A 22,837-nucleotide genomic window follows, 5' to 3' on the forward strand; every position below is an offset into this window, starting at 1 on the left:
GTGATATGTCTTTTACGGTAAAGTAGCTCTGACGTCCTTCTGACATCAGCGCTTTTTCTGCTTGCAGCCTTCTGTTGTACAACTTACTTCTTTCACTTGGGCCGATAGATTTCCAGTGAAATGGCTGCACTAATCAGGAGGATTATCAGCACAGCTAAAGCTCCTGCTGCTATCGGTCTGTACAGGTGAGAAGAGCTTTGAATCATTGCCCTAAGGTTAAAGTTGCAGCTGGCACACACCTGCCGCAGCACCAACCTACATTACATTTGGACTGTTAATAGCACTGACTGCCAATTCATTGATGACACACCACGACTTTTTTTGCTTAATCTGGTAATACAGCTATACTGAGTTCACTGTTTCGTCCATAAGATTGCTGCTGGGAGAGGTGGGATAGCATATGCTCTCAGAGCTTTTGGGAGCAAAGTTCAGATTTTTGGATGCTGCACTTTAAACTCTACACACCACTAAAATGTTAAACAGCAAACTGTGCCCGAGGTTTTTCAATACTTTAGTCTGCCATTAATTAAATTCAGTTTAATTTTATTTATATGACGTCAAATCACGACACCAGTCGAGTTTTTTTTTATATTGTTATAAATGGTAAAGAGCCTAAAATAATACAGAGAAGACCCCAAACAATCAAACGACCCTCCTGATCCAGCTCTAACTTAAGTTTAAGCCTAATCCTAAAAGCAGAGAGGGTTTCTGTCGCTCACATCTGCACAGAGAGCTGGTTCCACAGAAGAAGGGCCTGGAAGCTGAAACCTGTGCTTTGAAACATTGTAGGAAACACAGTTATCCCAGTTGTCTGAGAGCAAAGTGCTCTATTGGGGTGATATGATACTTTGATACAATGCTCAACTGAAGGCTTTTTAGGTAGTTTTTAGGACATCCATATAATAATGAGTTACAATAGTCCCACCTAGAAGAAATAAATGCATGAATTATTTTCAGCATCACTCTGAGACATGATGCTTCTAATTTTACAGTTACTGTACAAATGCAGGTAAGCAGTCCCAAACATATGTTTAATAGGGGCACAGAAAAATGACTTCAAGACTCCTCACAGGTATAGAGAGTGTTCTCTTTATCGAGAAAAGAAGCTGTGTATATATTATTAAAACAGGGAAGATGCATAAATGCAATTTTATGAATCTATTATTCAAAAGGAAATAAACATCAAAAAACAACCCTCAGTTAAAACCCTACACATGGAGAGATAAGTGACGTAATAGTCAAGCAAATATACAACTTTTTTAACCTCACTTCCTTCATTATTAGTAAATCTTTACTTAGCAAAGATCAGCAGAAAGGACAATAAGATTTAACACTGTGAATGAAATAAACCCAGAGTAGCTAAGTCTTTGTCTTTGCATGTTTGTGTGTGTTTTCCAGCCAAGCAGTGGTGGTGGATCGAACCATGTATATTTCAGGACAGCTGGGAATGGACCCTGCCAGTGGACAGCTGGTGGAAGGTGGTGTTCAGGCTCAAACCAGACAGGTGACACTGGAATCCCCATCATCACTGATTCATTCTTTCATTCATTCATGAACATGGAGTACAGCGACACTTGAAAGCGATCCAGATATCAGTAGATGTTCCTAATTCCTAACTGCTGAGATAATTGCAATGGAGTTGAGCTCACAACCAAGCCATTGGGAGGCTGCTACAGTGTGAATAAATGCAGTCCATTATTTAAAAGAAAATCTAGTGACAATGCTTTTAAAAATAGTGCCTTTTGAAAAAACCCACCAGTTTTCCTGCGGGAGACCAATTCCAGGTTAATTCCTTAATTCTCTGTAATGCTGCAGAATAAATTTAAGACTGGTCTAACGCATCCTTCCTACAGGCTGAATGAGGATCTGAAAGTCATCCCAAAGTGAGAATTACTTTTGCACAATCGTGTACATGACTTCTGTTTCTTCAGGCTCTGGTGAATATGGCTGAAATACTCAAGGCTGCTGGGTGTGGTTACACCAACGGTGAGAGAGCCTTGCCTTTCTTTGCATGTGCACAGGACAATTCTTTCAACTTTTCAACCACAGACCCGATCATGCACTATTTTCTTTCTTTTCTTGTTACTTCCTGAAGTTGTCAAAACCACAGTGCTCTTAGCCGATATGAACGACTTCACCAGTGTCAATGACGTGTACAAGCAATGTGAGTATCAATGATTCAGTCATTAACGTGTATCAGTATGTGTTTGGAGTTATCTGCTGCTGTTGGCTTTCATTTTGCAATACAACGTTAGCCACCAGGTGTCAGCACAGTCCAGACGACGTACAGCGCTGCTGCATAACAAGCAGATTTTATAGACTCTTTAATTTTCCAGTAATGTATTCACCCAGAAGGCCTTTACAATAACTCAACTAGGGCTTCAATTTGCCTCTTTATATTCTAAATATGCTGTGGAAACTCCAGAGCAAGTTGAATTATGAAATAAATATTCAGAAACACAGGGGCAAAAACACTCGCAGGGAACGCTGACATTTGCTGAGTCACTTAGCAGAGTGAAACCTGAGCTTCCCCCACCAACGGGTCTTAATCTTAATCTAAATGTCAGACGACAGACTGCCACATCTGACATTCCATAGATTAAATTTTAAAAAAAGTTTAAGTCTATTCACAAAGCCCCCATATCCATTTCATTGTTTAAGTAGTATGGTAGAAAAGATAGCTGGGCATTTTTCTAATGCCAGTTAATTCAGGTATTGCTCCTACAATCAACTGATCCAAGCACCCAGGTTGATGCACTCTGTGTTGAGTCCATTATCCGTGATTACATCAGTACAGTCAAATCAGATTATTCTTTCAGTCCACCTCTGTCTTTAAAGGCCCTGCACCAAGTCACAGGTGTTTTCACTTTATTCTGGTTGATTAGGCTTTTGCTATGGTTGAAGTTGGGTGCAGCTATGCTGCTGTTACATGAACCGACAAGAACAACAATGGCATAAATTCTGCTGCCTGAGCAGAGGCCTTTACTACAAAACAGGAACTCATCTTATCCAGGTAGCTTTGGGGTTAACCCCAGGTTTTCTGTACCACAAATGTGGTCACTTCTTACCAGGGTACATCGCCATGGTAACTTGTGCTTCCATATTAGAGGTCAACAGGTATGAAATCACCACCTACTGACCAGTCAAGTCTCCAGAAAATAGCGTCACCATTACTTGAAGATCCCTCAGACCTCTGAGAATAGGAGTGTCTAAAGTTTTTTAATAGCATCAGTAATAAATACCTCGATCGGGAAACCCTTGGTTAATTCAGTGAGTGGATAACCAGCTTTGTGATCACGAGTGTTAGGTTCAGTGAATCCAGATAACAGAGAGATAACCAGAGATAACTTTGTAGTGCAGTGCCCAGCACAATCAAGGACACTCTGTAGTAACTCATTAATGTGTCTTAATTATTGCTGCGGCTTTTCATTGTAATACATTTCCCATTGTGCATCTAATAATGTGTTGTTTTGGTTTTTGTACTGATGAAACTGTGTGAATATATATGATAATTATACACTGAATTTTAGATATTTGATGTATATTGTGTCTAATATGTGTGAACATAGTTAAATTGTTGTGCAGATTAAAATTGTCACAAAGACAAATGTTCTGTTGATTCAGTGCTATTTGCAGGTTTATGTAAATCCAAAAGTGTAACTAATAAGATGAATAACTGCTTGTTCAAGCTGACTGATGATGACGTAGAGCCCTGATTTGTGTACTCGCACACCTGTGTTTCTCCTACTCTGACAGTCACTATAAAGAGCTTGCTTGGTTTATCAGTTGATATAAAGGCATGTCAGACAAGGACAACACTATAAATGCCAGGTACCAGTAGTTAATTGGCTGCTTTGCAGTCCTGTAAGCTTCTGTAGATTCTGTATCTGTGAGTCATTGAAAGTCTGTATGTGTAAATGTGTTGGTGGCCTAACTCAGCTGCTTTCTTTAGTCTTTAGCACCAACTTCCCAGCCAGGGCTGCCTATCAGGTCGCTGCTCTCCCTCGAGTGAGTACTTGACAAAGACTTTTTATGCAGTTATTCTTTTGTGCTTTGAACCCAACAGAAAACCACAATTCTCACCGTACTGATGCTGTCTCTTTCTCCAGGGTGGACTGGTTGAAATTGAAGCAATTGCTGTTTTGGGCCCTCTGACCGACACTTCCTAACAAGTACATTAAACAAGCAAAAACTAGAAAGAGCTAAAACCACTGAAAAGTGTGAAACTGATGTAATTATAGGTCTAGTATCATCAGCGATTTAGCGCTGTTTTAACATGCCACAGGTCACCTAGCAGACTAACAGCAGTCAGGTGTGGAGCACTTTCTCCTCCCTCACTGACAATGATGAAATGTATTTGAAGACAGCACTGCATTTTAAATCCACTCTGCTCACATTTCACTTACAATAGCTGAGAAGTACCTAAGCTTGTTTGTTGGATTGGATTACACTACCGTCCTGTGTTGTCATCATGACAGTGTATCCTCTCTCTTTGTACCAGGTGATAGATGATCGAGCATAACTGAATAATAAAAGGTTTTAATTTTCCTTAATTGCTTCTTAATGTCAAGAAAACCGCCAGTCGAGTTTTTTTTTATATTGTTATAAATGGTAAAGAGCCTAAAATAATACAGAGATCACTGTAATCTCACATTGTCTCATGTACACTAAAAAGTCCTCAGCAATTCTGCAATAACTATGAACAGAGTTTGTTTAACAGGGTTAACCCATGCCAGAATGGGTTGTTTATTTGCAGGCTTGCAAACCCATAAAGAACTATATGATTTGATTAACTCCTGTTGGATTAATGTGTCTGAATCACTCAGTATACTTTGGGGCTAAATAAAAACCTTCAGCCTGTTGGAACTGCACAACGCAAACTGATTTTTAAAACAGCAGTTCAAGTCTTCATGTGCATACTAAGTATTAAATATTCCAAAATAATCATTTTATTTTCACAGAGACTTAGCTTCTCATTCTGGTACTCCGTGTTCACATGCTTCATTACATGCATGGTGCAGTGTGTCAGCAGGTGAGTCAAATATCGGTATGGGGGGGAAAGAAGAGCAGCGAGCAGCTCGTATGCAAAGCCTGAATTCATTTAAAGGATGTAGTCGGACCAGGGCGCCTTTTATCCCCAGCGCCACACTCTAATACAGCAACAGAGTATTGTGACTGTTCAGATGTCTTATGCTTGAGTGGTTTTAAGTACGTATGCTTCTCTAAACACACTACAGTATGCACTGGGGTCTTGGAGAGACTGTGGTCACCATATACTAAAAGCCAATATAATCTCCAGTCACAATTCAGTTACAGAGACAGAGTATTAGTGAGTAAAACTTTATTCTGTACACTAACAGGTTAGCAGAATCATAGACACGGTCAGAGAAAATGAATATATTACAGGGAGTGAGAAGTAAAATGAAAAAGATCAAAACAAAATTTGTTCCCAAAGCATCATCACATCTTATGAGGTTGCAGTAATTTTCTAATGCCCTTACACTTTTAAACTCAGCATGTAGAACTAATTAGTTACATATTCTGCCCACTAGGCAATGCAGTGTAATGCCCTCAATCTAAAACTGACAAGCGTATGACATCAGTGTTACCCCGAAGTTCCTTTTGTTGGAAGGTTCATTACTTTAAGAAAGAGAAGTTCACAAACACCCACCAGCTACGGAGCAACCACAGAAGGGTTTCACAGAACAGCAACATGGCCTCGTCTGTATCCTTAACCCGCCAACGACTGATTATAAAAGTATATATAAGTGCTAACCCTCTGCATACGTGATCTTTGCCCACTTTTCATTTAAGCAAATCAAAACACTTTAATGTGAACCAATTAAATGTTGAAATATTGAAACCATGTGTGCCGAGTTACTCAACACTTATTACTGTCATTCCTATTGAATAAATGAGCCCCTTTGGAAAGGCTGCAATTAATGTGCAAACAGTTAACAAAAATATATGGTTTAATGTCAGAATTATAAACTAGAAATTCAACCAATTACAAATCAGTTTAATACAGCCTAAGTACAGTGTACACCTAGCCAGTGTGTGTCATTCCAGGTTTGTATTCTTGTCAGTTTTGAGTTCTTTAAGTTTTTTTATTCACAGCTGTATTCCTCAGAAGCAGCTTCTTTAAATAACCGAGTATCCTTCCCTGTATTTCAGCACACTGCCATTCAAAACTCAAAAGAGTTGCTAGCAAGAGTTGACAGATTTTACAGAGGATTGCACCCTCTTGTCACAGGCCACATGTGTAGTACGTGGATCCAGAGACTTGATTTCCCATTAAAAAACACATACTCCTCCCGTTCCTCTCCTGAAAAGGTTTATATACAAATATGGGAAAGATTCTTAGGAAAGCTTTTAAGGCACAGTGAATATTAGGAAATGTGGTGTTTGGTGAGTGCTGATGAGACAAAACTGAAAATCAGTTGTTTTATTCTTCTGTTTACTTCATCTTGTCCTCCTTCCAGTAGGTTTACAGTGGTAGCTTTGGGCGTTTTGTTGCATTCTTTCCTCTCTAAAAGGAAAAGAAAAAAACATGTCAGCACTTCAGCATCTGACTCACACTTTCACTCTTCAAGTTTATCTTTGTAACTGAGTATAAACAGAATTCAACTTAATTCTGTTTTTTCTACCAAAATGCATCCAGTCCACCTGTAGGAGACTATTTTTTACAAGTATGCACTGACTGCAGAGAAAAGTCTAATCCTTCAGAGTTTGCACTGGATTATAGTTTGGTTTGTGGCTGTGCTCTTACCAACTCAGTCCTCCTTTTTGGCTTTCTCACCCTCTGTATCCTGAGACACCTCGCTTGCAGACTCCACTGCATATATATGTAGACACAAACATTAGCATGGCATTTTCATTAACTATGATAATGTCAAAACTGACTGGCTCTGAGGATTTATAACTGCCAAATTTATAACCAATACAAAACAGCATGAGTCCCTCTGAACTCGTTTACAAGTTACTACAATGTACACACACATTTGCTTCTATATCCTTGTGGAGGGTATTCAGTGAAATAATGCATACCTTAGTGTCTTACCCTAAAACTAATTCTTAACCATTAAATAAACAGCTTTTTTGTGCTTTTATTGTCCTTACAGCCCCTCTCATTCTTACATGTGCAGTTAGATTGAAGTCCCAACCAGGATATATAAACGTGAAACACAGAAACTAGTACATAGCCTCGAGCAAAAAATTCTCATAAAAATTATGCAGTACAGCACGTCTTCCATGCCAGAAGTCCATTCGTCTCATGCTGCGTGGAGGCTTGTTTCTATCCTGAAAGTACAACATGTTCTCTGAACATAAAGAGTCGGGTGAAGGTCAAAAAAGAGATCGTGTGTGCAAGGCCTTGCAAAGCACTGGTGACAACTGGAGGTGCACATTATGATTTAATATGCAAGGTTACCCAGTAAAGTGTAGAGAAAGTGTAGAGATGTAAAGGCTTACTTTCTGAAGTTTTAACTCAGTCACTGCACATTGTAATGAAATGTATAGGTATAAAATCCTGCTTGTTAGAGTGGAGCAAATCACCGTGCATTCAAAATCAAGTTGACTCAATTTTTCTTTCAAAATGAGCCCTTAAAATGATTTTTCTTCACAAATTTGCAGGATGAACTTCAGTGTGTTTTAATAGTCGTATAATTGAAAGCAGCAGGGCATGATCGGTCTGTAGACAGTGCATAACAGAGCACAATGAGTGAGAGTTGCCTGACTGGAGCTGTTGTGCAATAATTGACACTCTCAAGACGAGCCTTCATTTCTCTTTCTGAGTGTGTGTGCTTTCTGTTTCTCACACTGCACTATCTGTTCGGCCTCACAGCCCAACAATAGCCCGCTGATCCTGTCAGCTCCAAGCAGTCACATTAGTACACAGAGGAGTGTGTGGACGGTTGATTAGAATATGGAGAGTTTGGGGTTATTAACCATATGTGTGTTTAATTACCAGAAGTCTCTTGCTTTGGCCGAATGTGTTGCAACAAGATAGATCTGGTGTTTGACCACCTGACAGACCGTTAATTGTTTACTTGGATGCAAACATACTCTTGTCCATTTGTTACTCATTACCAGGTTTGTTTCTGCTCAGCTTTTTCATCCCCCTCTGAGCTTGTTCCTACATGCTCAGCATCTATCACATGTTTGCATAGAGTTCTGCAGCTATTTCAACCGGCAATAATGCTGCTGCGCCTGACCTCCACCCAAAAACTGTCTCCAACATCAGGATGATGGGTTGACGTGAAATTTAGCGTGACAGGTTAATCAGTGAAACAACTCTGTGTTTAGTCAAGTAAATAAATCAACAAGAAAACCTGTCATTATAAACTCCCTCAAGAGGCTCAGTGGCAGCTATCATCCTCTAAAACCCAGTTGTAATCCTTCAGCTCTTATTAGTTTTACTCTGCAGGGCATGTGGCCGTGGCAAATTGCAGAGTATGAACTGTGCCAAAACTGTGCCAAAAATCTGTTTTGACAAGTAAGAAAGAAAAGGTAAGTAAGAAAAGGTAATCTGGAGCCATTAATGGTCCATACCACCTGGTGAATCTTCAGGAGCTGGATCGGTAGATGGGGCTGGTGCTGAAGGTGCTTCAGTTTCTGTAGGGGTGGGCTCAACCACAGGAGCCTCCACTGCTGCTACACTGTCTGCAGTGGACTCTTGGGTGACACAGGCTGGTGGAGCTTCTGAGGTTACCCCAGAAGGGGTTTCTGAAGCAGCTGGAGCAGGAGCTGGAACCTCTGCATTCTGGACCGGCTCAGTAGCAGCAGGTTCAACTCCTAAAGCTGGAGCAGGGGCATCCTCTGCGGTGCCGGGTGCCTCTGCTGGAGCAGGAGCTGGAGTAGGTTCTGTCGGCTCCTCGGCAGCAGGCTGTGGCTCAGCTTTGGTCTCATCTCTGACAGAAGGTAACGCTGGCATCTCTGGGATAGTTGCAGCAGCAATCTCTGTGTCTATTACCGGCTCTGCAGCTTCAATAGGCACCGAGGGTTCAGCAGGTGGTGCAGCTTCAGTTGGTTCTGAAATTTCAGCTGGTGCTGAAGACTCAGCTGGTGTTTTTGTTAAAGCTTCGCTTGGTGCAGGTAAAGCAGCCTCTGGTTCAGAATTGTCTGCTGAGGCCTGCGCAGGTGCAGCCACTTCAGCAGGCGCCCCCACAGCCTCGGCTGAAGCCTCTTCTGTAATAACTGGGTTCACAGTTGGCTCAGATATAACCGGTTCAGCGTCAGGCACTGCAACCACCTCCTCAGTGATGGCAGAGGCCTCTGCCTGCACCGCTTCAGCTGATGATTCAACAGCAGGGGCCTCTTTTGCAGTCTCAACAGGAGCTTCAACCTCAGGAGGGGCTTCTGCCTCTACAGTTTCTACAGGAGCAGCTTCTTCAGCCAGGGGTAGTGCCTCAACAATTGCTATAGCAGCCTCAGGCTCAGCAGGAGCAGGAGCAGAAGCAGGAGCAGAAGCAGCAGCCTCTGGCGCTGTCTCTTCAGTAGCAGTAGGTTCTTCCTTTACCTCAGAAGCAGCTAGAAGGTCCTCCCCAGAGCCAAGGTCCTCTTGGGCCTCCAGGGCCACTAACACAGCCTCAGCTTCATCATCAGCACCCCTCTGAAGATCATCGGGTAACGCAGTCTGCACAGGAAGCTGCATCTGGTCCTCGATGGTTTGAGGATCTTCTGCAATGATGCCGTTTTTGACTGCTGTCAATGCAGAGATGACAAATGAAGAACTCAGTTAAGACTTATGACTGACACAAGTTCAGCATTGATCAGCAGGCTCAGCTAATGATTATCATGTTAGTGTGTAACACTGAATTCATGACAATACTGAATAACAAAAGAAGGACTGTAGAAGGTTCTTCAGGTAGTTACATGTTTAATGGTTCTTTCCCAGTTGTTTTAGTCCCACACAAAAAATGTTTTGTAAATGTATTGCATCTATATGTGGACCACTAAAACTGTAAAAAACCCTAAACCTATCAATAGAGCAAAACTTTTAAATCAAGTTAACATGAAACGCAGGGGAAAGGAAATTAGCAATAAGGGGCACACAGAATGCGTGCTGAGGAAAACTTCCTTTCATTTCCGTAGTTGAGAGCTCGTGTTTGTCTAGAGCCCTGAGGACACGCACTCTCAGAGGAAGAACAATACACGCGATGATGATTTGCTGAATTTAAAGAGATGTCTCTACCTTTAGTCTCCCTCCCCAGTCTCTGCTCTTCCACACACTTTGGGTGTGAACAGGCTGCAGTATGCAACAATAGTGGGCTTGAATACTTGGACTCAAATATCAGAAACGTCGATGCACATCTCAGTTACGGGACTCGCAGAAGCTTAACAGCTTTTGCCCTGTCTTATTTCACAGCTAAAACACGAAAAGGATATTGTTCACAAGCAGAAGGGTTCAGTTAGCTGAATGGGTGGATAGTTTGGAAGCTGCAGCTTCCTGATTTTATTTGTCTGTCAGAAGCACAAAAGGGGCTGAGAGTGATGGGTGGAAGGGAATGTGACGGCCTGGCAACTTGAATGAAAATGAGCCAGTGGAAGAACACGCAATGCATAGAGGTGTTTATGTGAGCTCAGTGTTGTTATTAACATGGTGACTGAGGGAATAGTGTAAAACTGCATAAGAGTGAAGGTGTTTTCAGATATTTTTATCGGTTTTCCACCAGGTCCTACTGTTTAATCAATGGCACCCACTATCAACAGAGACTAGAAAGCTGTTGTCCGGACAATAACCGAGAACTTGTGTTAAAAAATATGCGAATGTGTGTGTTTGGGTTGAGACAGACACAGCCACTCCAGGCATGGATGACTTGTGTGTCAACATGATTTCACAGCCAAAGATGACAGAGATCCCAGTCAAAACAGTGCCATTAGAGGGAGGAGGGGGGCACACAGACCAGGGGCCCAGACTGGGGATGGGACCATTGGTGGCTTGGATGGTACACAGCTGGTTTGTCAGACAGACCGTATACTGTACGATTTAAAACCTCCACCCATTCAGACACATTTAGAAAAAGCCCGCCCAGGCAAGGAGCACAATAACTGGTTTTCTTGCCGGAATGATGTAAAAGCCTGGAAAAGAGACCCATGCTTTTCCAGGTGACTCAAGCTGGTTGGCAGGAGAGACAATACTGTGACACAAGAGCAGTGCAGTGGCACTGGGGAAATGGAACACCTCACAAAAAGAAACTGTGGCGGGCAGGAATATGTTTAGAACATTTCAGGTTACTTCCTCAAAAGCGAGATTACATCTTTCGACTGCTGTCACACTCTCTAACAAGGCCTGCGTGTGTCCTGCTGCGTGTGTGTATGTGGGGAATGTCAGTGATAACATGCCGTACATGCAGCTGTGCTGGCATGGCCAAGACATGTGTCACAAAGTTGTACGGAGCCGTGAATGAACAATCATGGGCTGTGGCAGGCCATTTGATGGGTTTCTGCACAGGCTTGAATACGGAGCACATATACTGTATGCAAAACCTGTCAAACCAAGGCAATTACACAGAGAGCAGGACTGCATGTTTTGGATGCAAAACTTTTTAAGAGCTCTGCTGTGCAGAATATCAGAACATCAGTGTCCAGGCTTGTAAAAGAGCAACTTTCAGACACTCCTTAATCATAACTGAAGTGTTGCATGTTTTGATAAAGGAAATTTTTAAACATCAAGCAATCATATCTGTTTGATTTTATTTCTTTAAACTACTGTTTGAAATATCAGTTAAAGATCCCATTACAGTACAAAACTGTCTGGACTTGCCTCAGGCTGCAAATAGGCCTCTAAACACTCCCAGCTGGCTTTCACACAGCGATATGCTTTAAGAGCTGCACTCAACCCCCGATGGGTTCAAGCAAATCTAAACGCTGAATTATCTTTAGGGAACGCTTTTTGAGGATTTCTCAAAATTTCTCAGGTCACATTTCAACAATAAAACATAGTGATGTTCACTGTTTTGTCCTGATACATTCAACCATCATTCTGATGAGTTAAAAATGATTCAATGAAAAAAGAAATAATAACAACCACTTATGGGTTTGATAAAGTGGATAAGCGTGAATGTTTCTTCCGTGAGGTACTAAAGTATGCTGCCTAGCAGAGTATAAGTGAGAAAGCACAACATGTACTAGAGCAACCAGCAGCAGCACCCCTGAGCAAGACCTGACTGAGTAAAGTAACAGAGCCTTGGAGCAACCACTGTATACATTTTATGAAATGCATACATACTCATGATCACTACTTACCCACTGTGTCTCCATTGCTCTCCTCAGGCTTTGTGCCTGGTCTTTTTTCTTGATCAACGGTCTGTGCACTGGATGAGGAGCACCCCATGTTTGGGGGGAAAAATGGGTTGAGATGAATCAAAAACTTGGAATAGGAGCAAGCAAACACGAGTCTCAGCGCTTTCTGTTTTCAGAGACTGTTTGGCAGTGAAAACGTGGAACGCTGAACTCTCTCCAGTTCCTAAGAGTAACTGAGCACCATTATATCCCCTTGTCTGTCTGTGTGTTCATGCATGGCCTGCTGCCCTCTTGCCCCAGACAACGATGTGTTATGACCATGCAGCTAGGCAATGCAGGCAGTACTGCTGAATGCTCCCTGACTGCCTCCTGCTCACAGTCACACTATTCATACAGGAGGAGGAGGCAACATGTGCATGAAATGTGTGTGCGTGTGTCCTCCCCTCTATAGGAGTGCCCCCTCTCGATGAGATCCACCACCTTGTGGTCATGTTTATAATAGCAAATTCTTAATAAGTAGATATTTTTTTAGTTTTATTGTTGTAATATTTTTCGTCAGCAAAACCAGCAAAAGTTTAAAAATGCTGAATGAATCCATTGCTTGCTTTTTTACTTTTAGTCAAAAGTTTAAGTGCCGTAGATGACTGCTTAGAATCGTTTATGGTGAAAATATCATTTTTAAAAAGCCAAAATTATGAAGTGTAAAATGTTTATTTGTCAGTCTTCTGTACAAAGAGTTAATTATGCAATATTCCATTACATAACATTAACAATACTTCAGAAGGAATACACTGTAGTTTTAGAAGAGCTTATAAATATCTTCAGTAAGAAGAGCTGCATTTGCATATGTTCCATCATAGCGTGTTGAGCAGGATTAAAGGGATCCTGGAGATGCCGCAGAGTAGAGACTGATGAGTCTCGACCTTTCATTTATGCACAAGTTGATTCTCAAGAGTCTCCAGCCTCTTTGACATGGCTGCAAGTAGGCATGTTAAGGAGTTACTTATACCTCTCTGGCCAGTGAAGTTTTAGACCTGTTACTGGGAAATGATTGGATTTCCTGATGTAGTGTAAGTAAAATGCATTTGCCACCCTTAAAGCTGTTTATACTGTCATGTCATCAGTGTGATTGAGGTAACTGAGAAATCAGCTGACAGATCTGGTATTTATCAGCCTCTGCCTGCTCCTAATCAAAGTTTTAAAACCTTCTATGAAGCAACAATTATGCTGATTACCTGCAACAATAAATTTAGTCTTTTGATCACAAGTTATATATGTATATAAATTTGATCTATGCAGACTTTTCCCAAAAGGCTTTCCCTCTACCAGCTGCCGTAAGATGAAAGGAGGGCTACACCCTGAAAATGTTGTCAGCCTATTAGAGAGCTCCCAAGTTTAATATGAGTAACCAGGGTCCCTTTAAAAATGTGTCATAATTGAAATTTTTGACGCATAATGAGAGTTTTCTGAGATCACAGGACAAAAGAGACATCGTGGGATTAACCAGCGTCTGATCCCCACTTAACCTACATTTTAAAACTTGTCCTTAAGCGAAAGTGAGCGTCAATGGAATAATCCAATTTAGCTGCAAACTGTGTTCAAGGTTTTAAAAAAACACATAACAAAACACATGAATGACACATGAAATAGTTTGTCAGTGGCAATCCTGAGCATTGGTAACTGTGCAGTGAGCACAAAAGGATATTATTCTGAACCAGGCTCTTCAGCTTCTCTGTGACTTGGTTTTGAAACATTATCATGTTTTCACACTGGCACATGTTTTCATCAGATGGTTTATCTGCAGAAGAAAAGTTGATAGGTTGTGAAAGACTTTCGGTCCCTGGATTCTTTTTCTTATCTCGTCCTTTCTCCCCTAATCCTTTTCTGCTTTCTTGTCTCTGCCTGTGGAGAATGTGAGGGACATGCAGGAAGGACATATGACTGCAGAGCATAAAAGACTGATGAGTTACTTGATATAATACAGTAGACGGTATTGCACAGAGTGGCTGCTCTGCTCACAGGTTACCATGGCAGCAGCAGATAGGTGGCAGTAACGCTACATTTTTTCACCAATCTGCCCTTATTATAGCTCCACTTTACCTGAATAGCCTCAAACATAGCATTAGTTTCATCTATTAAGAAAGATCACACATATTTTTGAGACCCTTGCAGGGATTCCTGTACTTCTGCCTTGTGTAGAGTACCTGCACATATCCTGGACTTGAGTTTCTTTGTAATTTCTGCCATTTTTTCAAAATCCTCAGCGTAATACAAGTGCTTCTCATCTGGCTCCGACGCAATTTCTCTCAGCTCCTGTTCGATGGCTTTGCCAACTCCCAAAGCGTATATCGTGATCCCTGAAAAGTATCAGAAAGCATCATAACAACATGAAACTTGTATTAGGAAGAAGATACTCTGAGGTTGTCGTACATCGGGATGACTAGAAATACCGGAATTCTTTGCTTTAGTGGCCCATTCAGAAACATCATCTTGTGATCGTCCATCAGTGAACACGATGCTGACACGGGGAATGTTGAACCTGCCGCCTTCTTTGGTTGAAAAACTAGACTCAAACATGTGGCGCAGGGCTGAGCCAGTCATGGAGCCCCTTCCCATGTATTGCATCCTGTTCACGGCACTCTTGATGTGTTGTGCTGTGGAGTACTGGCCCAAGGTGAACTCTGTGCGTACCTTTGTGGAGTACTGAAGAAGACCCACATGAGTGCCCATCTTAGAAATGTCCAGCGAGTCCACAATGCTGTTTACAAACTGCTTGACCAACTCAAAGTTGTTGGGGCCCAGACTCTTGGAGCCATCGATCACAAACACAAGATCCATGACTCCCTCGCTGCACTCGGGTTCTGCCGGAAAAAGAAGGATATTTAAAATATATACCTTTATTTATTTCACATTTTATTCTCAAGAAAACAGTCCATATAAGAGTAATCCTACTTTTGCAGCTCTTCCCATCCTCAGCCAGCATGAATCCTTCAAAACATCTACAGATGTAGGAATCATTGGTGCTGACACACTGATGCTCACAGCCATGGTGCACTGTCTGACACAGATCCAGACCTTTCAGTTTAATTACACAGAATCAAAGATTACCATGATGTTGCTGTAGCAATAGTAGTGTAAGTGTATGGCAGAATTAGCATTTATATGATATATTGTGAGGCTACAAATACAATAAATGGTCTAATAACTCTCTGACATTATGAATGCTGTGTGGTGGTAAACAGAATATCCCTTAATCCAGGGGAGGGAAAAGATATATCTTTTGGTGAGCCATGGATTAGCACTGACCTCATAACTGGGTTCAAAAACACACTCAAAGTTATGCAACACATAAATACCCAAATAGGGGACATAAACAATCATAGAAACATTTGAAAACATGCAGATGAAAAACGTCACACTCTGAATTTGGTTTATTTTTGTCTCGTGTTGTGCAGAGTGTTATAGTTCTGCAGATGAGATGCCTCTAGAGAAAACTAGTAAAAGCAGAGAAAAATAATAATAAGACTCAGTGCAACACAGCTTACTGAAAAGATTCAAACGTAGTTCTATGCTTAACCCACCGAATGCCTGCATTTCAACATCTATCATGTATGTGATGTTCACTTAACACTTACCCCCAACAATGATTCCGAAGTATTTCGGCAATCAGTGTTTTCACATTACAGTTGTGATTCATGGGTCACTAGAAAGTGTTAAACAATTCTCTGGTGGAGAAACTGTTATTATTTATGACACTGAATGAGCTCAAACTCACTCTGACATGTTTTCCCATCAGGTCTGAGTGTGTAGCCTTTCCTGCATTTGCACACACAGCTGTCTTCAGTGCTCATGAACTCCTGCTCACATCCGTGGGTGCCATCGGCGCAGTGATCGATCTCTGCAGGAGAGCAGTGCTTCCATTATTGCCAAGTTCTTTTAATCAAATTCAGATAAAGCTGAATTCAAGACTCAGTTCAATGCAGTGAATCTATAAATCTGTAATTAATCTCTTGCTGTACTCTTACTATAAGTGATGAACGGTGGAGGATAAATGTGTTGCATCATCATGACTACAGCCTCTACTGTTATCAGAATGTGAAAGAAGTTTATTCAAGAGTGGGTAACCCTAATTATTACATTGCTTATTGTGCTTTAACAACATTTTTACAGAGGCATGTGGATGTCAGTTTGCAGCATAACACATGATATAAATCATTCAAGTGTTGCCTCACATTACAGGTATAAGCAAAAGTGTTTTTGTGACAAACCACAGCAATGACGCGGAAACACAGTTTAGCTGCGCTTACTTTTGCAGGTTTTCCCATCAGGTTCGAGTGTGTAGCCTTTCCTGCATTTGCACACACAGCTATCTTCTGTGCTCATAAACTCCTGCTCACATCCGTGGGCGACATCAGCGCAGTGATCGATCTCTGTTAGGAATCGTTTTGACGGATCACAGAGACAAAGGAGAAATTAGGTAACAAGCAAAAACAGAAGGTTTTAACTAAGTGTTGAATTTTTACATGAAAAATTGTGGATCAAACTGGTTAAACTGGTTTCTATTATTTGAAAAATACGCAGAACATTTACATCTTGCAGTTTTTATGTTTGTTTTATTTTATTTTATTAGTGAACACAGAAACAGAGGTAAGTTCACATAACTGAATAATCCTCCCAGACATCAATGTGACACATTTCTATATCAGCCAGTCGAATTCCTTCCATATGCTGAAACATGGTTAGAATTATATGAGACAATAGATGCAAATGTACACATCATTAGACAAGCTATGAATCAATACTTGGGTGTTTTTATGCTCTATACGTATGAAGAATATGTGGAATAACTTAAAAAAAAAATATGGATAAAAACAGCACCAATAACATGGAAACAGCTCATTTAAAATTACTTTTGCAGGTTTTCCCATCAGGTCTGAGTGTGTAGCCTTTCCTGCATTTACACACACAGCTGTCTTCTGTACTCATAAACTCCTGCTCACATCCGTGGGCTCCATCAGCGCAGTGATCGATCTCTAGAGGAAGTCATTTTATCAGTACAAAAAGACAGGTAGTGATTACATTTACTAACTTGCAAATTTTGCATTAAATTGTAAAAATAGTTTCCGTTTTCGAAAAATACTGAGCACATAAGAGCCTGCTATAAAGAAAGAGCTCTTCAGGCTTTCCTGTATATTCTTTTATTTCTCAGCTCTGAACAAACAGAAGCAATCCAAAGACCCAAAAAGCTAGATAATCATCCTAGACCTCATGTGACACTTTTACATCTCAGAATCATCCACCAATGTGTCAATTTCTGCGTTGTGCAATGTAAAACAGGCGGCTTTCTATGCTCTCTATATGAAGAAAATGTGGAGCTTTTTTTTTTTTAGTTAAATATGAAAAAGCACTAAATTTACTTTGGCACGTTTTCCCATCAGGTCTGAGTGTGTAGCTTGTGATCGCAGTGATCGATTTCTGCAAGGACGCATTGGGTGAAATTTATGTCGTGGTTGCTGTAGCAGCACCGTTTGAATGTTTCATAAGATGCTGTATATTTGCTGTGTTTTCACTTTATTTTGCCGCATTATGAATGATAAAAAAAAAGTACTTACTGCTGCAGGTCTTGCCATCGAGATTGAGGACGTAGCCCCTTTTACATGTGCAGATGTAGGACTCTGGAACGGTGACACAGTTGTGCTCACAGCCATGATTTCCCAGGTCACAGTGGTCTATTCCTGGAGAGGATGAATCTCTTATTAGATATTCCACTTTTTCACTGGTTATTTTGTTGTTGTTTTTTATGACAAGACTTTTCAGATTAATAAAAACATGCCCAATACAGAAGAATAAGACTGCTAAATCTAATTATTTCGTTTAAAAAAAAAAATCCACTCTAAAGGTGCAGAGTGTGAACCCACTGTGATGATTGAACTCATTCTTGTTTGGATTGGGATATACTATGACACTCCAGATACACCTCTACATTTCAGCAGCTGCACTGCACTGATGATTGCAAAAGCACACTTCCTTCAGGAAATCTCCCCCACTTTGCTTTTTGTTAACATCCACCGAAGGAGCAAAGGGAAAATTTTCCATCAGTGGGTTAACAGACATCACTGGTAGGAAAAAAAAACTTCTCACGGTGACTGTGCCTTTGGGCAGTGTTGGCTTCATGACGCTGAGTTCCTTTATCCAAGACCAGATAAATTATTGTACTTTATTCCTACTTGCTATATATGATGATTTAAAGCCAACACTTTACTCCACAAACACAACATTGTGGCAGGAAGCAAGTTGTGTTTCCATTATGACTCTAACAATAAGTCATGAAATTTGAATAAAACAGTTTCTTATGAGTAAAAAAATGTAATATTACTGTTGCACGTCTTCAGGTCTATGGTGAGTTGATATCCTGGACGGCACAGACACTCATAACCACGAGGCAGGTTTGCACAGATGTGTTCACAGCCGTGATCCACCACAGCACACGTGTCCTCAGCTGCAACAGTGTGGAGAACAATCACCTACAGTTCAGTGTGCAGAAGGAAACCTGCAGTAACCAGTCAGTCAGGGACAGCAGAAACTAAATATAAGCCAACGAGTGAGACTTTTTAAACTGACACTCCCATTTTACTTTGCTTTGATCTGAGTGAAACTCATGAGTCACAAGTTGTGTCAGTCTGGTGTAAAAAGGCAACATGAGGGTTTCAGTGATTGTTTTTGCAGCCAAACCGTGAGAGTAAACCAAAAATGAAAATAAGGTGGCCAGATGGGCAAAATCTGTTATGCAAAAGGTCACGTGGTCCATTTTTGGTCCTTAAGCCATCAGACCATCATCAGGTCCTTTGTACAAGTTTTGGGCAGCGTTAAAAGACTGTAGCTATGTAAATAACAGAAGGGAGGGGGTTACCTGTGCACGTCTTGCCATCAGGGTTTAGGATGTATCCTTCCCTGCACTTGCACCTGTATGAGGCAGGGCTACTCACACAGATATGCTGACACTGATGGTCCACCACCTCACACATGTCTGAACCTAATACACGCAAAAACATTCACAAACACTCAAGCATGATTAGACACATATGCATTTTAGAAATAAAGAGAGACATTTAAAATAGACGGGATTATTCACCTCCACACAGTTTGGACTGGAACACAGAGATCAGGGTTTCTATCTGACTAAAGTTGGCCACCAGATGCACATGCTCCGAGTGCGGCTCACTCCCTATGGCCCTCAGTGTGTTCATATCCACCCTGCCTACTCCAATAGCAAAAATCTGGATGCCAGCCTGTCTTGCCTGAGCTGCAATCTCCTCTACTGTGTCCTGAGGTCTTCCATCAGTCACAATCATAGCAATTCGTGGGATGTGTAGGTTCATTGGTCGGGCTCCATGTTCCTCGGTGAAGGCTGTCTCCATGGTGTACTGGATGGCCAGACCCGTCATGGTCCCTGTGGCGAGGTGCTCCATATTCCTCACTGCCTGCTCTACCTCGCTCTTGGTGGTGTAGGTGCTGAGGGAGAACTCAGGCTGGACCACGCTACCATACTGCAGCAGACCGACCCGTGTTGCATTATGGCCAATCTTGAGGAACTGAAGCAGGTTGATGATGAAGGTCTTCACTTTCTCATAGTCATTGGGACGGATGCTTCTGGAGCTGTCAATCACAAAGATGAAATCCAGCGGGATGGCTTTACATGGATTCTCTAAAATCAAAGACAATGAGGAAGTTTGGGATGAGTTTGGGATGAAATGGCAAAACTGATACAGAAATGCTGTGGTAACCGACTAATCACCTACCAACTGCTTTGATTGGGAAAGTTGTGTTGCTTCTTGCTGTGATGGGTCTGGGGCGGCGTCTGTACGTCTGCGCTGCGTTACAGCACAACAGGCAGAAAAGGCCAAGAGCCAGACACCTCATTGTGATGAAAGACGACAACTGCAGCAGAGTGACGTAAGCACAAAAACAAGAGCTGATCCAGAAGAAACACTTCCACAGTGCAGCGCAAGTAGGGTACAAACCTGATCACCAGGGAGCAAAGATGGAGAAGAGAGAGAGAGAAGCTGCCAAATAGAGGAACCTACTATTTATTTTATATATGTTTGTCTACATGTAGAAACATGGCAAGAAATCTGCATTATAAATGGACTGGTTCTTATAAAGTGCTTTTCTACTCTACTCGAGCACTTAAAGCACTTTATATTACACACGTCATCCACGCATACATTCATACAAGCACTTTTTCTGTGTCTAAGTCCTCTCTATCTGACATTCTCATTAACACTGAATGAGATGCAGGGATCCATATCTTTCCCGAGGATACTTTGGCATGCAGTCTGGGGCAGCAGGGATCAAACCACCAACCTTCCAGTTAGTAGATGACTCGCTCTGCCACCTGAGCTACAGCCACAGCGTTGTGTTATAATAAACACAAAATCTGACACATGACTCGCACACATGACGGTTGGTTGTGATTAGGTGAAGCACCTAGTATCTGGGAATGATTTGTACTGGGACCAGCTGCACACGAAAGGTGAGGCTGATTGCAACTGATACATTGCACGTTGAGTAATTTCAGTTTAATGCAGTTTAAATCAAATAAGTTTTGGCATAAACTTACGATATGGCAGAATGAAAATGTACTTGTTACATTTTGTGACATTTGCAATACATTTGTGGAAAGAGTGTCAACAAGAGAATAAAAAACAATTCCACCAATATTCTGTATAGTGTTTTGCACTTTATATTCTTCATATGCTTGTTATCTAATTTCCTTGAAATATGGAGATTGTTCTCAGATATTCAGCACTTTAAAATAGCATCATCTGTTCTATAAACTCTGTTTAAAGACGTGGGCTGTACAGTACACCAGTGTTGTGCTTCCTAAAGCATTCAAAGAAAGTCAGTGAGCTTCTGTGAATGAGAATGCTTTGCTGCATAGGAGGTTTACAGTGATTTAAGAGAGGCTGAAAAACACCAGACTGCTTCCCTATCCCCTCCCCAAGAGACCCACTTGTTACCCGTCATATTCAGACTCCAGCCTTTACTACTGTCTTAGAAATATCTGTGATCAGTGCAGAAATTACAAATATATTCAAATTTGAAAAAGGAGAAAAGAACAATACAGGAACAATCTTACGTGAAGGCAACATAAAACTTTTGTTTTGGATTCCCAAATGAGAACTTCAGCAGCTTCCGTGTGTTCAGTTAATAAAAAATCAACACTTCTACACAGAGCCAGGTTTATATGGTTGACCTGAGACCTGCAGAGGTCACATATGCAAACCCTCATGGAACACTTGCCCTCTGAACTCACATGTGTTTTACGTCTCTCTGCCGCCACCCTGATAGTGTTTTCATCTTCAGATGGCAATCCCAGCAGCAAAGGTAAAATCTTGTTATGTGCTGTAGAATTTCATGACACTCCACAGCGTCCAAAAATGTTTTTTTTAACTGGCATTTCCTCTAAACACATGAATCAAAGAAATGAAGAAAGTTTAGTAATTACAGCATTTTGGTTATTCCACAAAAGAGCAGCTCCTTTCATATTTCCCCCCGTGAGTGGAAGCCAAAGTTGTGTGTTTAATATGAAACACAAAAACATCATGTACTGAGCAGCATTTATGACACTGTGTCTGTTTTGCACATCCAAGTTCTCTGATGAGTTTTCATGATGCAGGTGAAAGGAGCACAGGATGTGTCCTAACGCAGATAAGAAGTCAACACCACACAGGTGACTGGTGGTGATTACTCTTTCTACCCTGCTATTAAAACGCTAAAGAAAAAGGATCGGTTCTTTTAGAAAAGGGAAAACCCACAGTATAGCATTTTCAAGATAACAATTTGAAATCTACTCACCATTATATAAAAAATTATTTTGGAATTTTTAATTCAGCGAATTAAAATCTCTGAAAATCCAAAAACTGAGCCAACAGTTGAGCTCCAGCAGGAAAAGTCTGTCAATGCCTTAGCTCCGCGTTGCAAATGTACATATATCCCAGTCCTGTCTCTATCTCTGGAGGCTATTGCATTGCCTAGTCCCTTACTCCATCCACTATTTCTCTGTATACTCCCACTCTGACTCTGACTTTGGAGACGCCTCTTGTTCTGATCAGTCTGCTGGTAAAACAATAACTATGAGTGTTTTATTCCCATTCAGATCATCTTACTCATATTTATTCCAGATAAGTGGAACTAAACTCCCAATTTTACATATTGAAAACACTTTAAACATTTATTATTTGGAGGAAAGTAGAGACAACGTAAATGTTTCATGTTGTTCTTACATTAAAGTTTTAGAGACGTGTACTTGGTCAGCCTGGCTCCTGTTTTCAAACTAAGGAACATGAGTAGCTCATCAAATGATAGATAATAATGTAATGGAGTCAGACTGTCAGAGGCCTGATAGATTTAAAGTCTAGTGTAGTCTAATGGGTCATCACTGCTCTGAAAGAGGCGGATTGTACTTTTACAAATTATGCTCAGAAGAATTGTACAAAGCCACAGCAGCAGTTTATGGAAAGACCTGGTAAGTAAAAGTCATCACAATTCCACTCTGGGGGTCCCTGCCTCCCACACAGTAGACACATTTATA

At 41.2% G+C, this 22,837-nt stretch overlaps 3 protein-coding genes across 6 annotated transcripts; 1 reads left to right on the top strand and 2 right to left on the bottom strand.

The window, feature by feature from the left end:
• Positions 1 to 37: 37 nt before the first annotated feature.
• LOC113032469 (2-iminobutanoate/2-iminopropanoate deaminase) lies at positions 38 to 4,548 on the top strand. Its single transcript, XM_026185410.1, has 6 exons — positions 38 to 185; positions 1,399 to 1,504; positions 1,932 to 1,986; positions 2,096 to 2,164; positions 3,953 to 4,008; positions 4,110 to 4,548. The coding sequence occupies exons 1-6, from the start codon at positions 121 to 123 to the stop codon at positions 4,167 to 4,169; spliced, it is 411 nt and encodes a 136-aa protein (XP_026041195.1). The 5' UTR covers positions 38 to 120; the 3' UTR covers positions 4,170 to 4,548.
• Positions 4,549 to 5,324: 776 nt separating this feature from the next.
• LOC113032468 (predicted GPI-anchored protein 58) lies at positions 5,325 to 12,774 on the bottom strand. Of its 2 annotated transcripts, none has more exons than XM_026185407.1 (4): positions 12,247 to 12,774; positions 8,551 to 9,702; positions 6,770 to 6,835; positions 5,325 to 6,529 (listed from the first exon to the last, which is right to left on the bottom strand). In XM_026185407.1, exons 1-3 carry the CDS (start codon positions 12,332 to 12,334, stop codon positions 6,774 to 6,776), a joined length of 1,302 nt encoding a protein of 433 aa, XP_026041192.1. In that variant the 5' UTR covers positions 12,335 to 12,774; the 3' UTR covers positions 5,325 to 6,529; positions 6,770 to 6,773. The 2 variants fall into 2 exon arrangements, with proteins under 2 accessions (XP_026041192.1, XP_026041193.1); XM_026185408.1 differs by having other exon boundaries at positions 8,554 to 9,702; positions 12,247 to 12,773.
• A 108-nt stretch (positions 12,775 to 12,882) lies between these two features.
• On the bottom strand, positions 12,883 to 22,281 carry LOC113032765 (matrilin-2). 3 transcript variants are annotated; one of them, XM_026185849.1, is made up of 14 exons: positions 22,102 to 22,280; positions 20,043 to 20,181; positions 19,376 to 19,948; positions 19,154 to 19,276; positions 18,620 to 18,742; positions 17,856 to 17,978; positions 17,154 to 17,276; positions 16,551 to 16,673; positions 16,019 to 16,141; positions 15,196 to 15,318; positions 14,694 to 15,104; positions 14,448 to 14,600; positions 13,949 to 14,041; positions 12,883 to 13,225 (listed from the first exon to the last, which is right to left on the bottom strand). In XM_026185849.1, exons 1-14 carry the CDS (start codon positions 22,102 to 22,104, stop codon positions 13,170 to 13,172), a joined length of 2,289 nt encoding a protein of 762 aa, XP_026041634.1. In that variant the 5' UTR covers positions 22,105 to 22,280; the 3' UTR covers positions 12,883 to 13,169. The 3 variants fall into 3 exon arrangements, with proteins under 3 accessions (XP_026041634.1, XP_026041636.1, XP_026041635.1); XM_026185851.1 differs by lacking the exon at positions 16,551 to 16,673 and having other exon boundaries at positions 22,102 to 22,281; XM_026185850.1 differs by lacking the exons at positions 12,883 to 13,225; positions 13,949 to 14,041 and adding an exon at positions 14,050 to 14,145 and having other exon boundaries at positions 22,102 to 22,281.
• Positions 22,282 to 22,837: the final 556 nt, after the last annotated feature.

This window comes from Astatotilapia calliptera, chromosome 11 (assembly GCF_900246225.1).
Source record: "Astatotilapia calliptera chromosome 11, fAstCal1.2, whole genome shotgun sequence".
Lineage (NCBI taxonomy): Eukaryota > Metazoa > Chordata > Actinopteri > Cichliformes > Cichlidae > Astatotilapia > Astatotilapia calliptera.

Excerpts from the sequence above, each read along its gene's own strand:
- LOC113032468 (XM_026185407.1), bottom strand. The coding sequence starts at position 12,334 with ATGGGGTGCTCCTCATCCAGTGCACAGACCGTTGATCAAGAAAAAAGA. Across the intron at positions 9,703-12,246 it reads GAGCAATGGAGACACAGTGG|CAGTCAAAAACGGCATCATT; the intron begins GTAAGTAGTGAT and ends CTGCATTGACAG. Across the intron at positions 6,836-8,550 it reads TCCTGAAGATTCACCAGGTG|TGGAGTCTGCAAGCGAGGTG; the intron begins GTATGGACCATT and ends ATATATATGCAG.
- LOC113032765 (XM_026185849.1), bottom strand. Across the intron at positions 14,601-14,693 it reads CACTAAAGCAAAGAATTCCG|GGATCACGATATACGCTTTG; the intron begins GTATTTCTAGTC and ends GATACTTTTCAG. Across the intron at positions 14,042-14,447 it reads CAAGTCCAGGATATGTGCAG|ATAAACCATCTGATGAAAAC; the intron begins GTACTCTACACA and ends TTTCTTCTGCAG.
- LOC113032469 (XM_026185410.1), top strand. The coding sequence starts at position 121 with ATGGCTGCACTAATCAGGAGGATTATCAGCACAGCTAAAGCTCCTGCT. Across the intron at positions 1,505-1,931 it reads TTCAGGCTCAAACCAGACAG|GCTCTGGTGAATATGGCTGA; the intron begins GTGACACTGGAA and ends CTGTTTCTTCAG. Across the intron at positions 4,009-4,109 it reads AGGTCGCTGCTCTCCCTCGA|GGTGGACTGGTTGAAATTGA; the intron begins GTGAGTACTTGA and ends CTCTTTCTCCAG.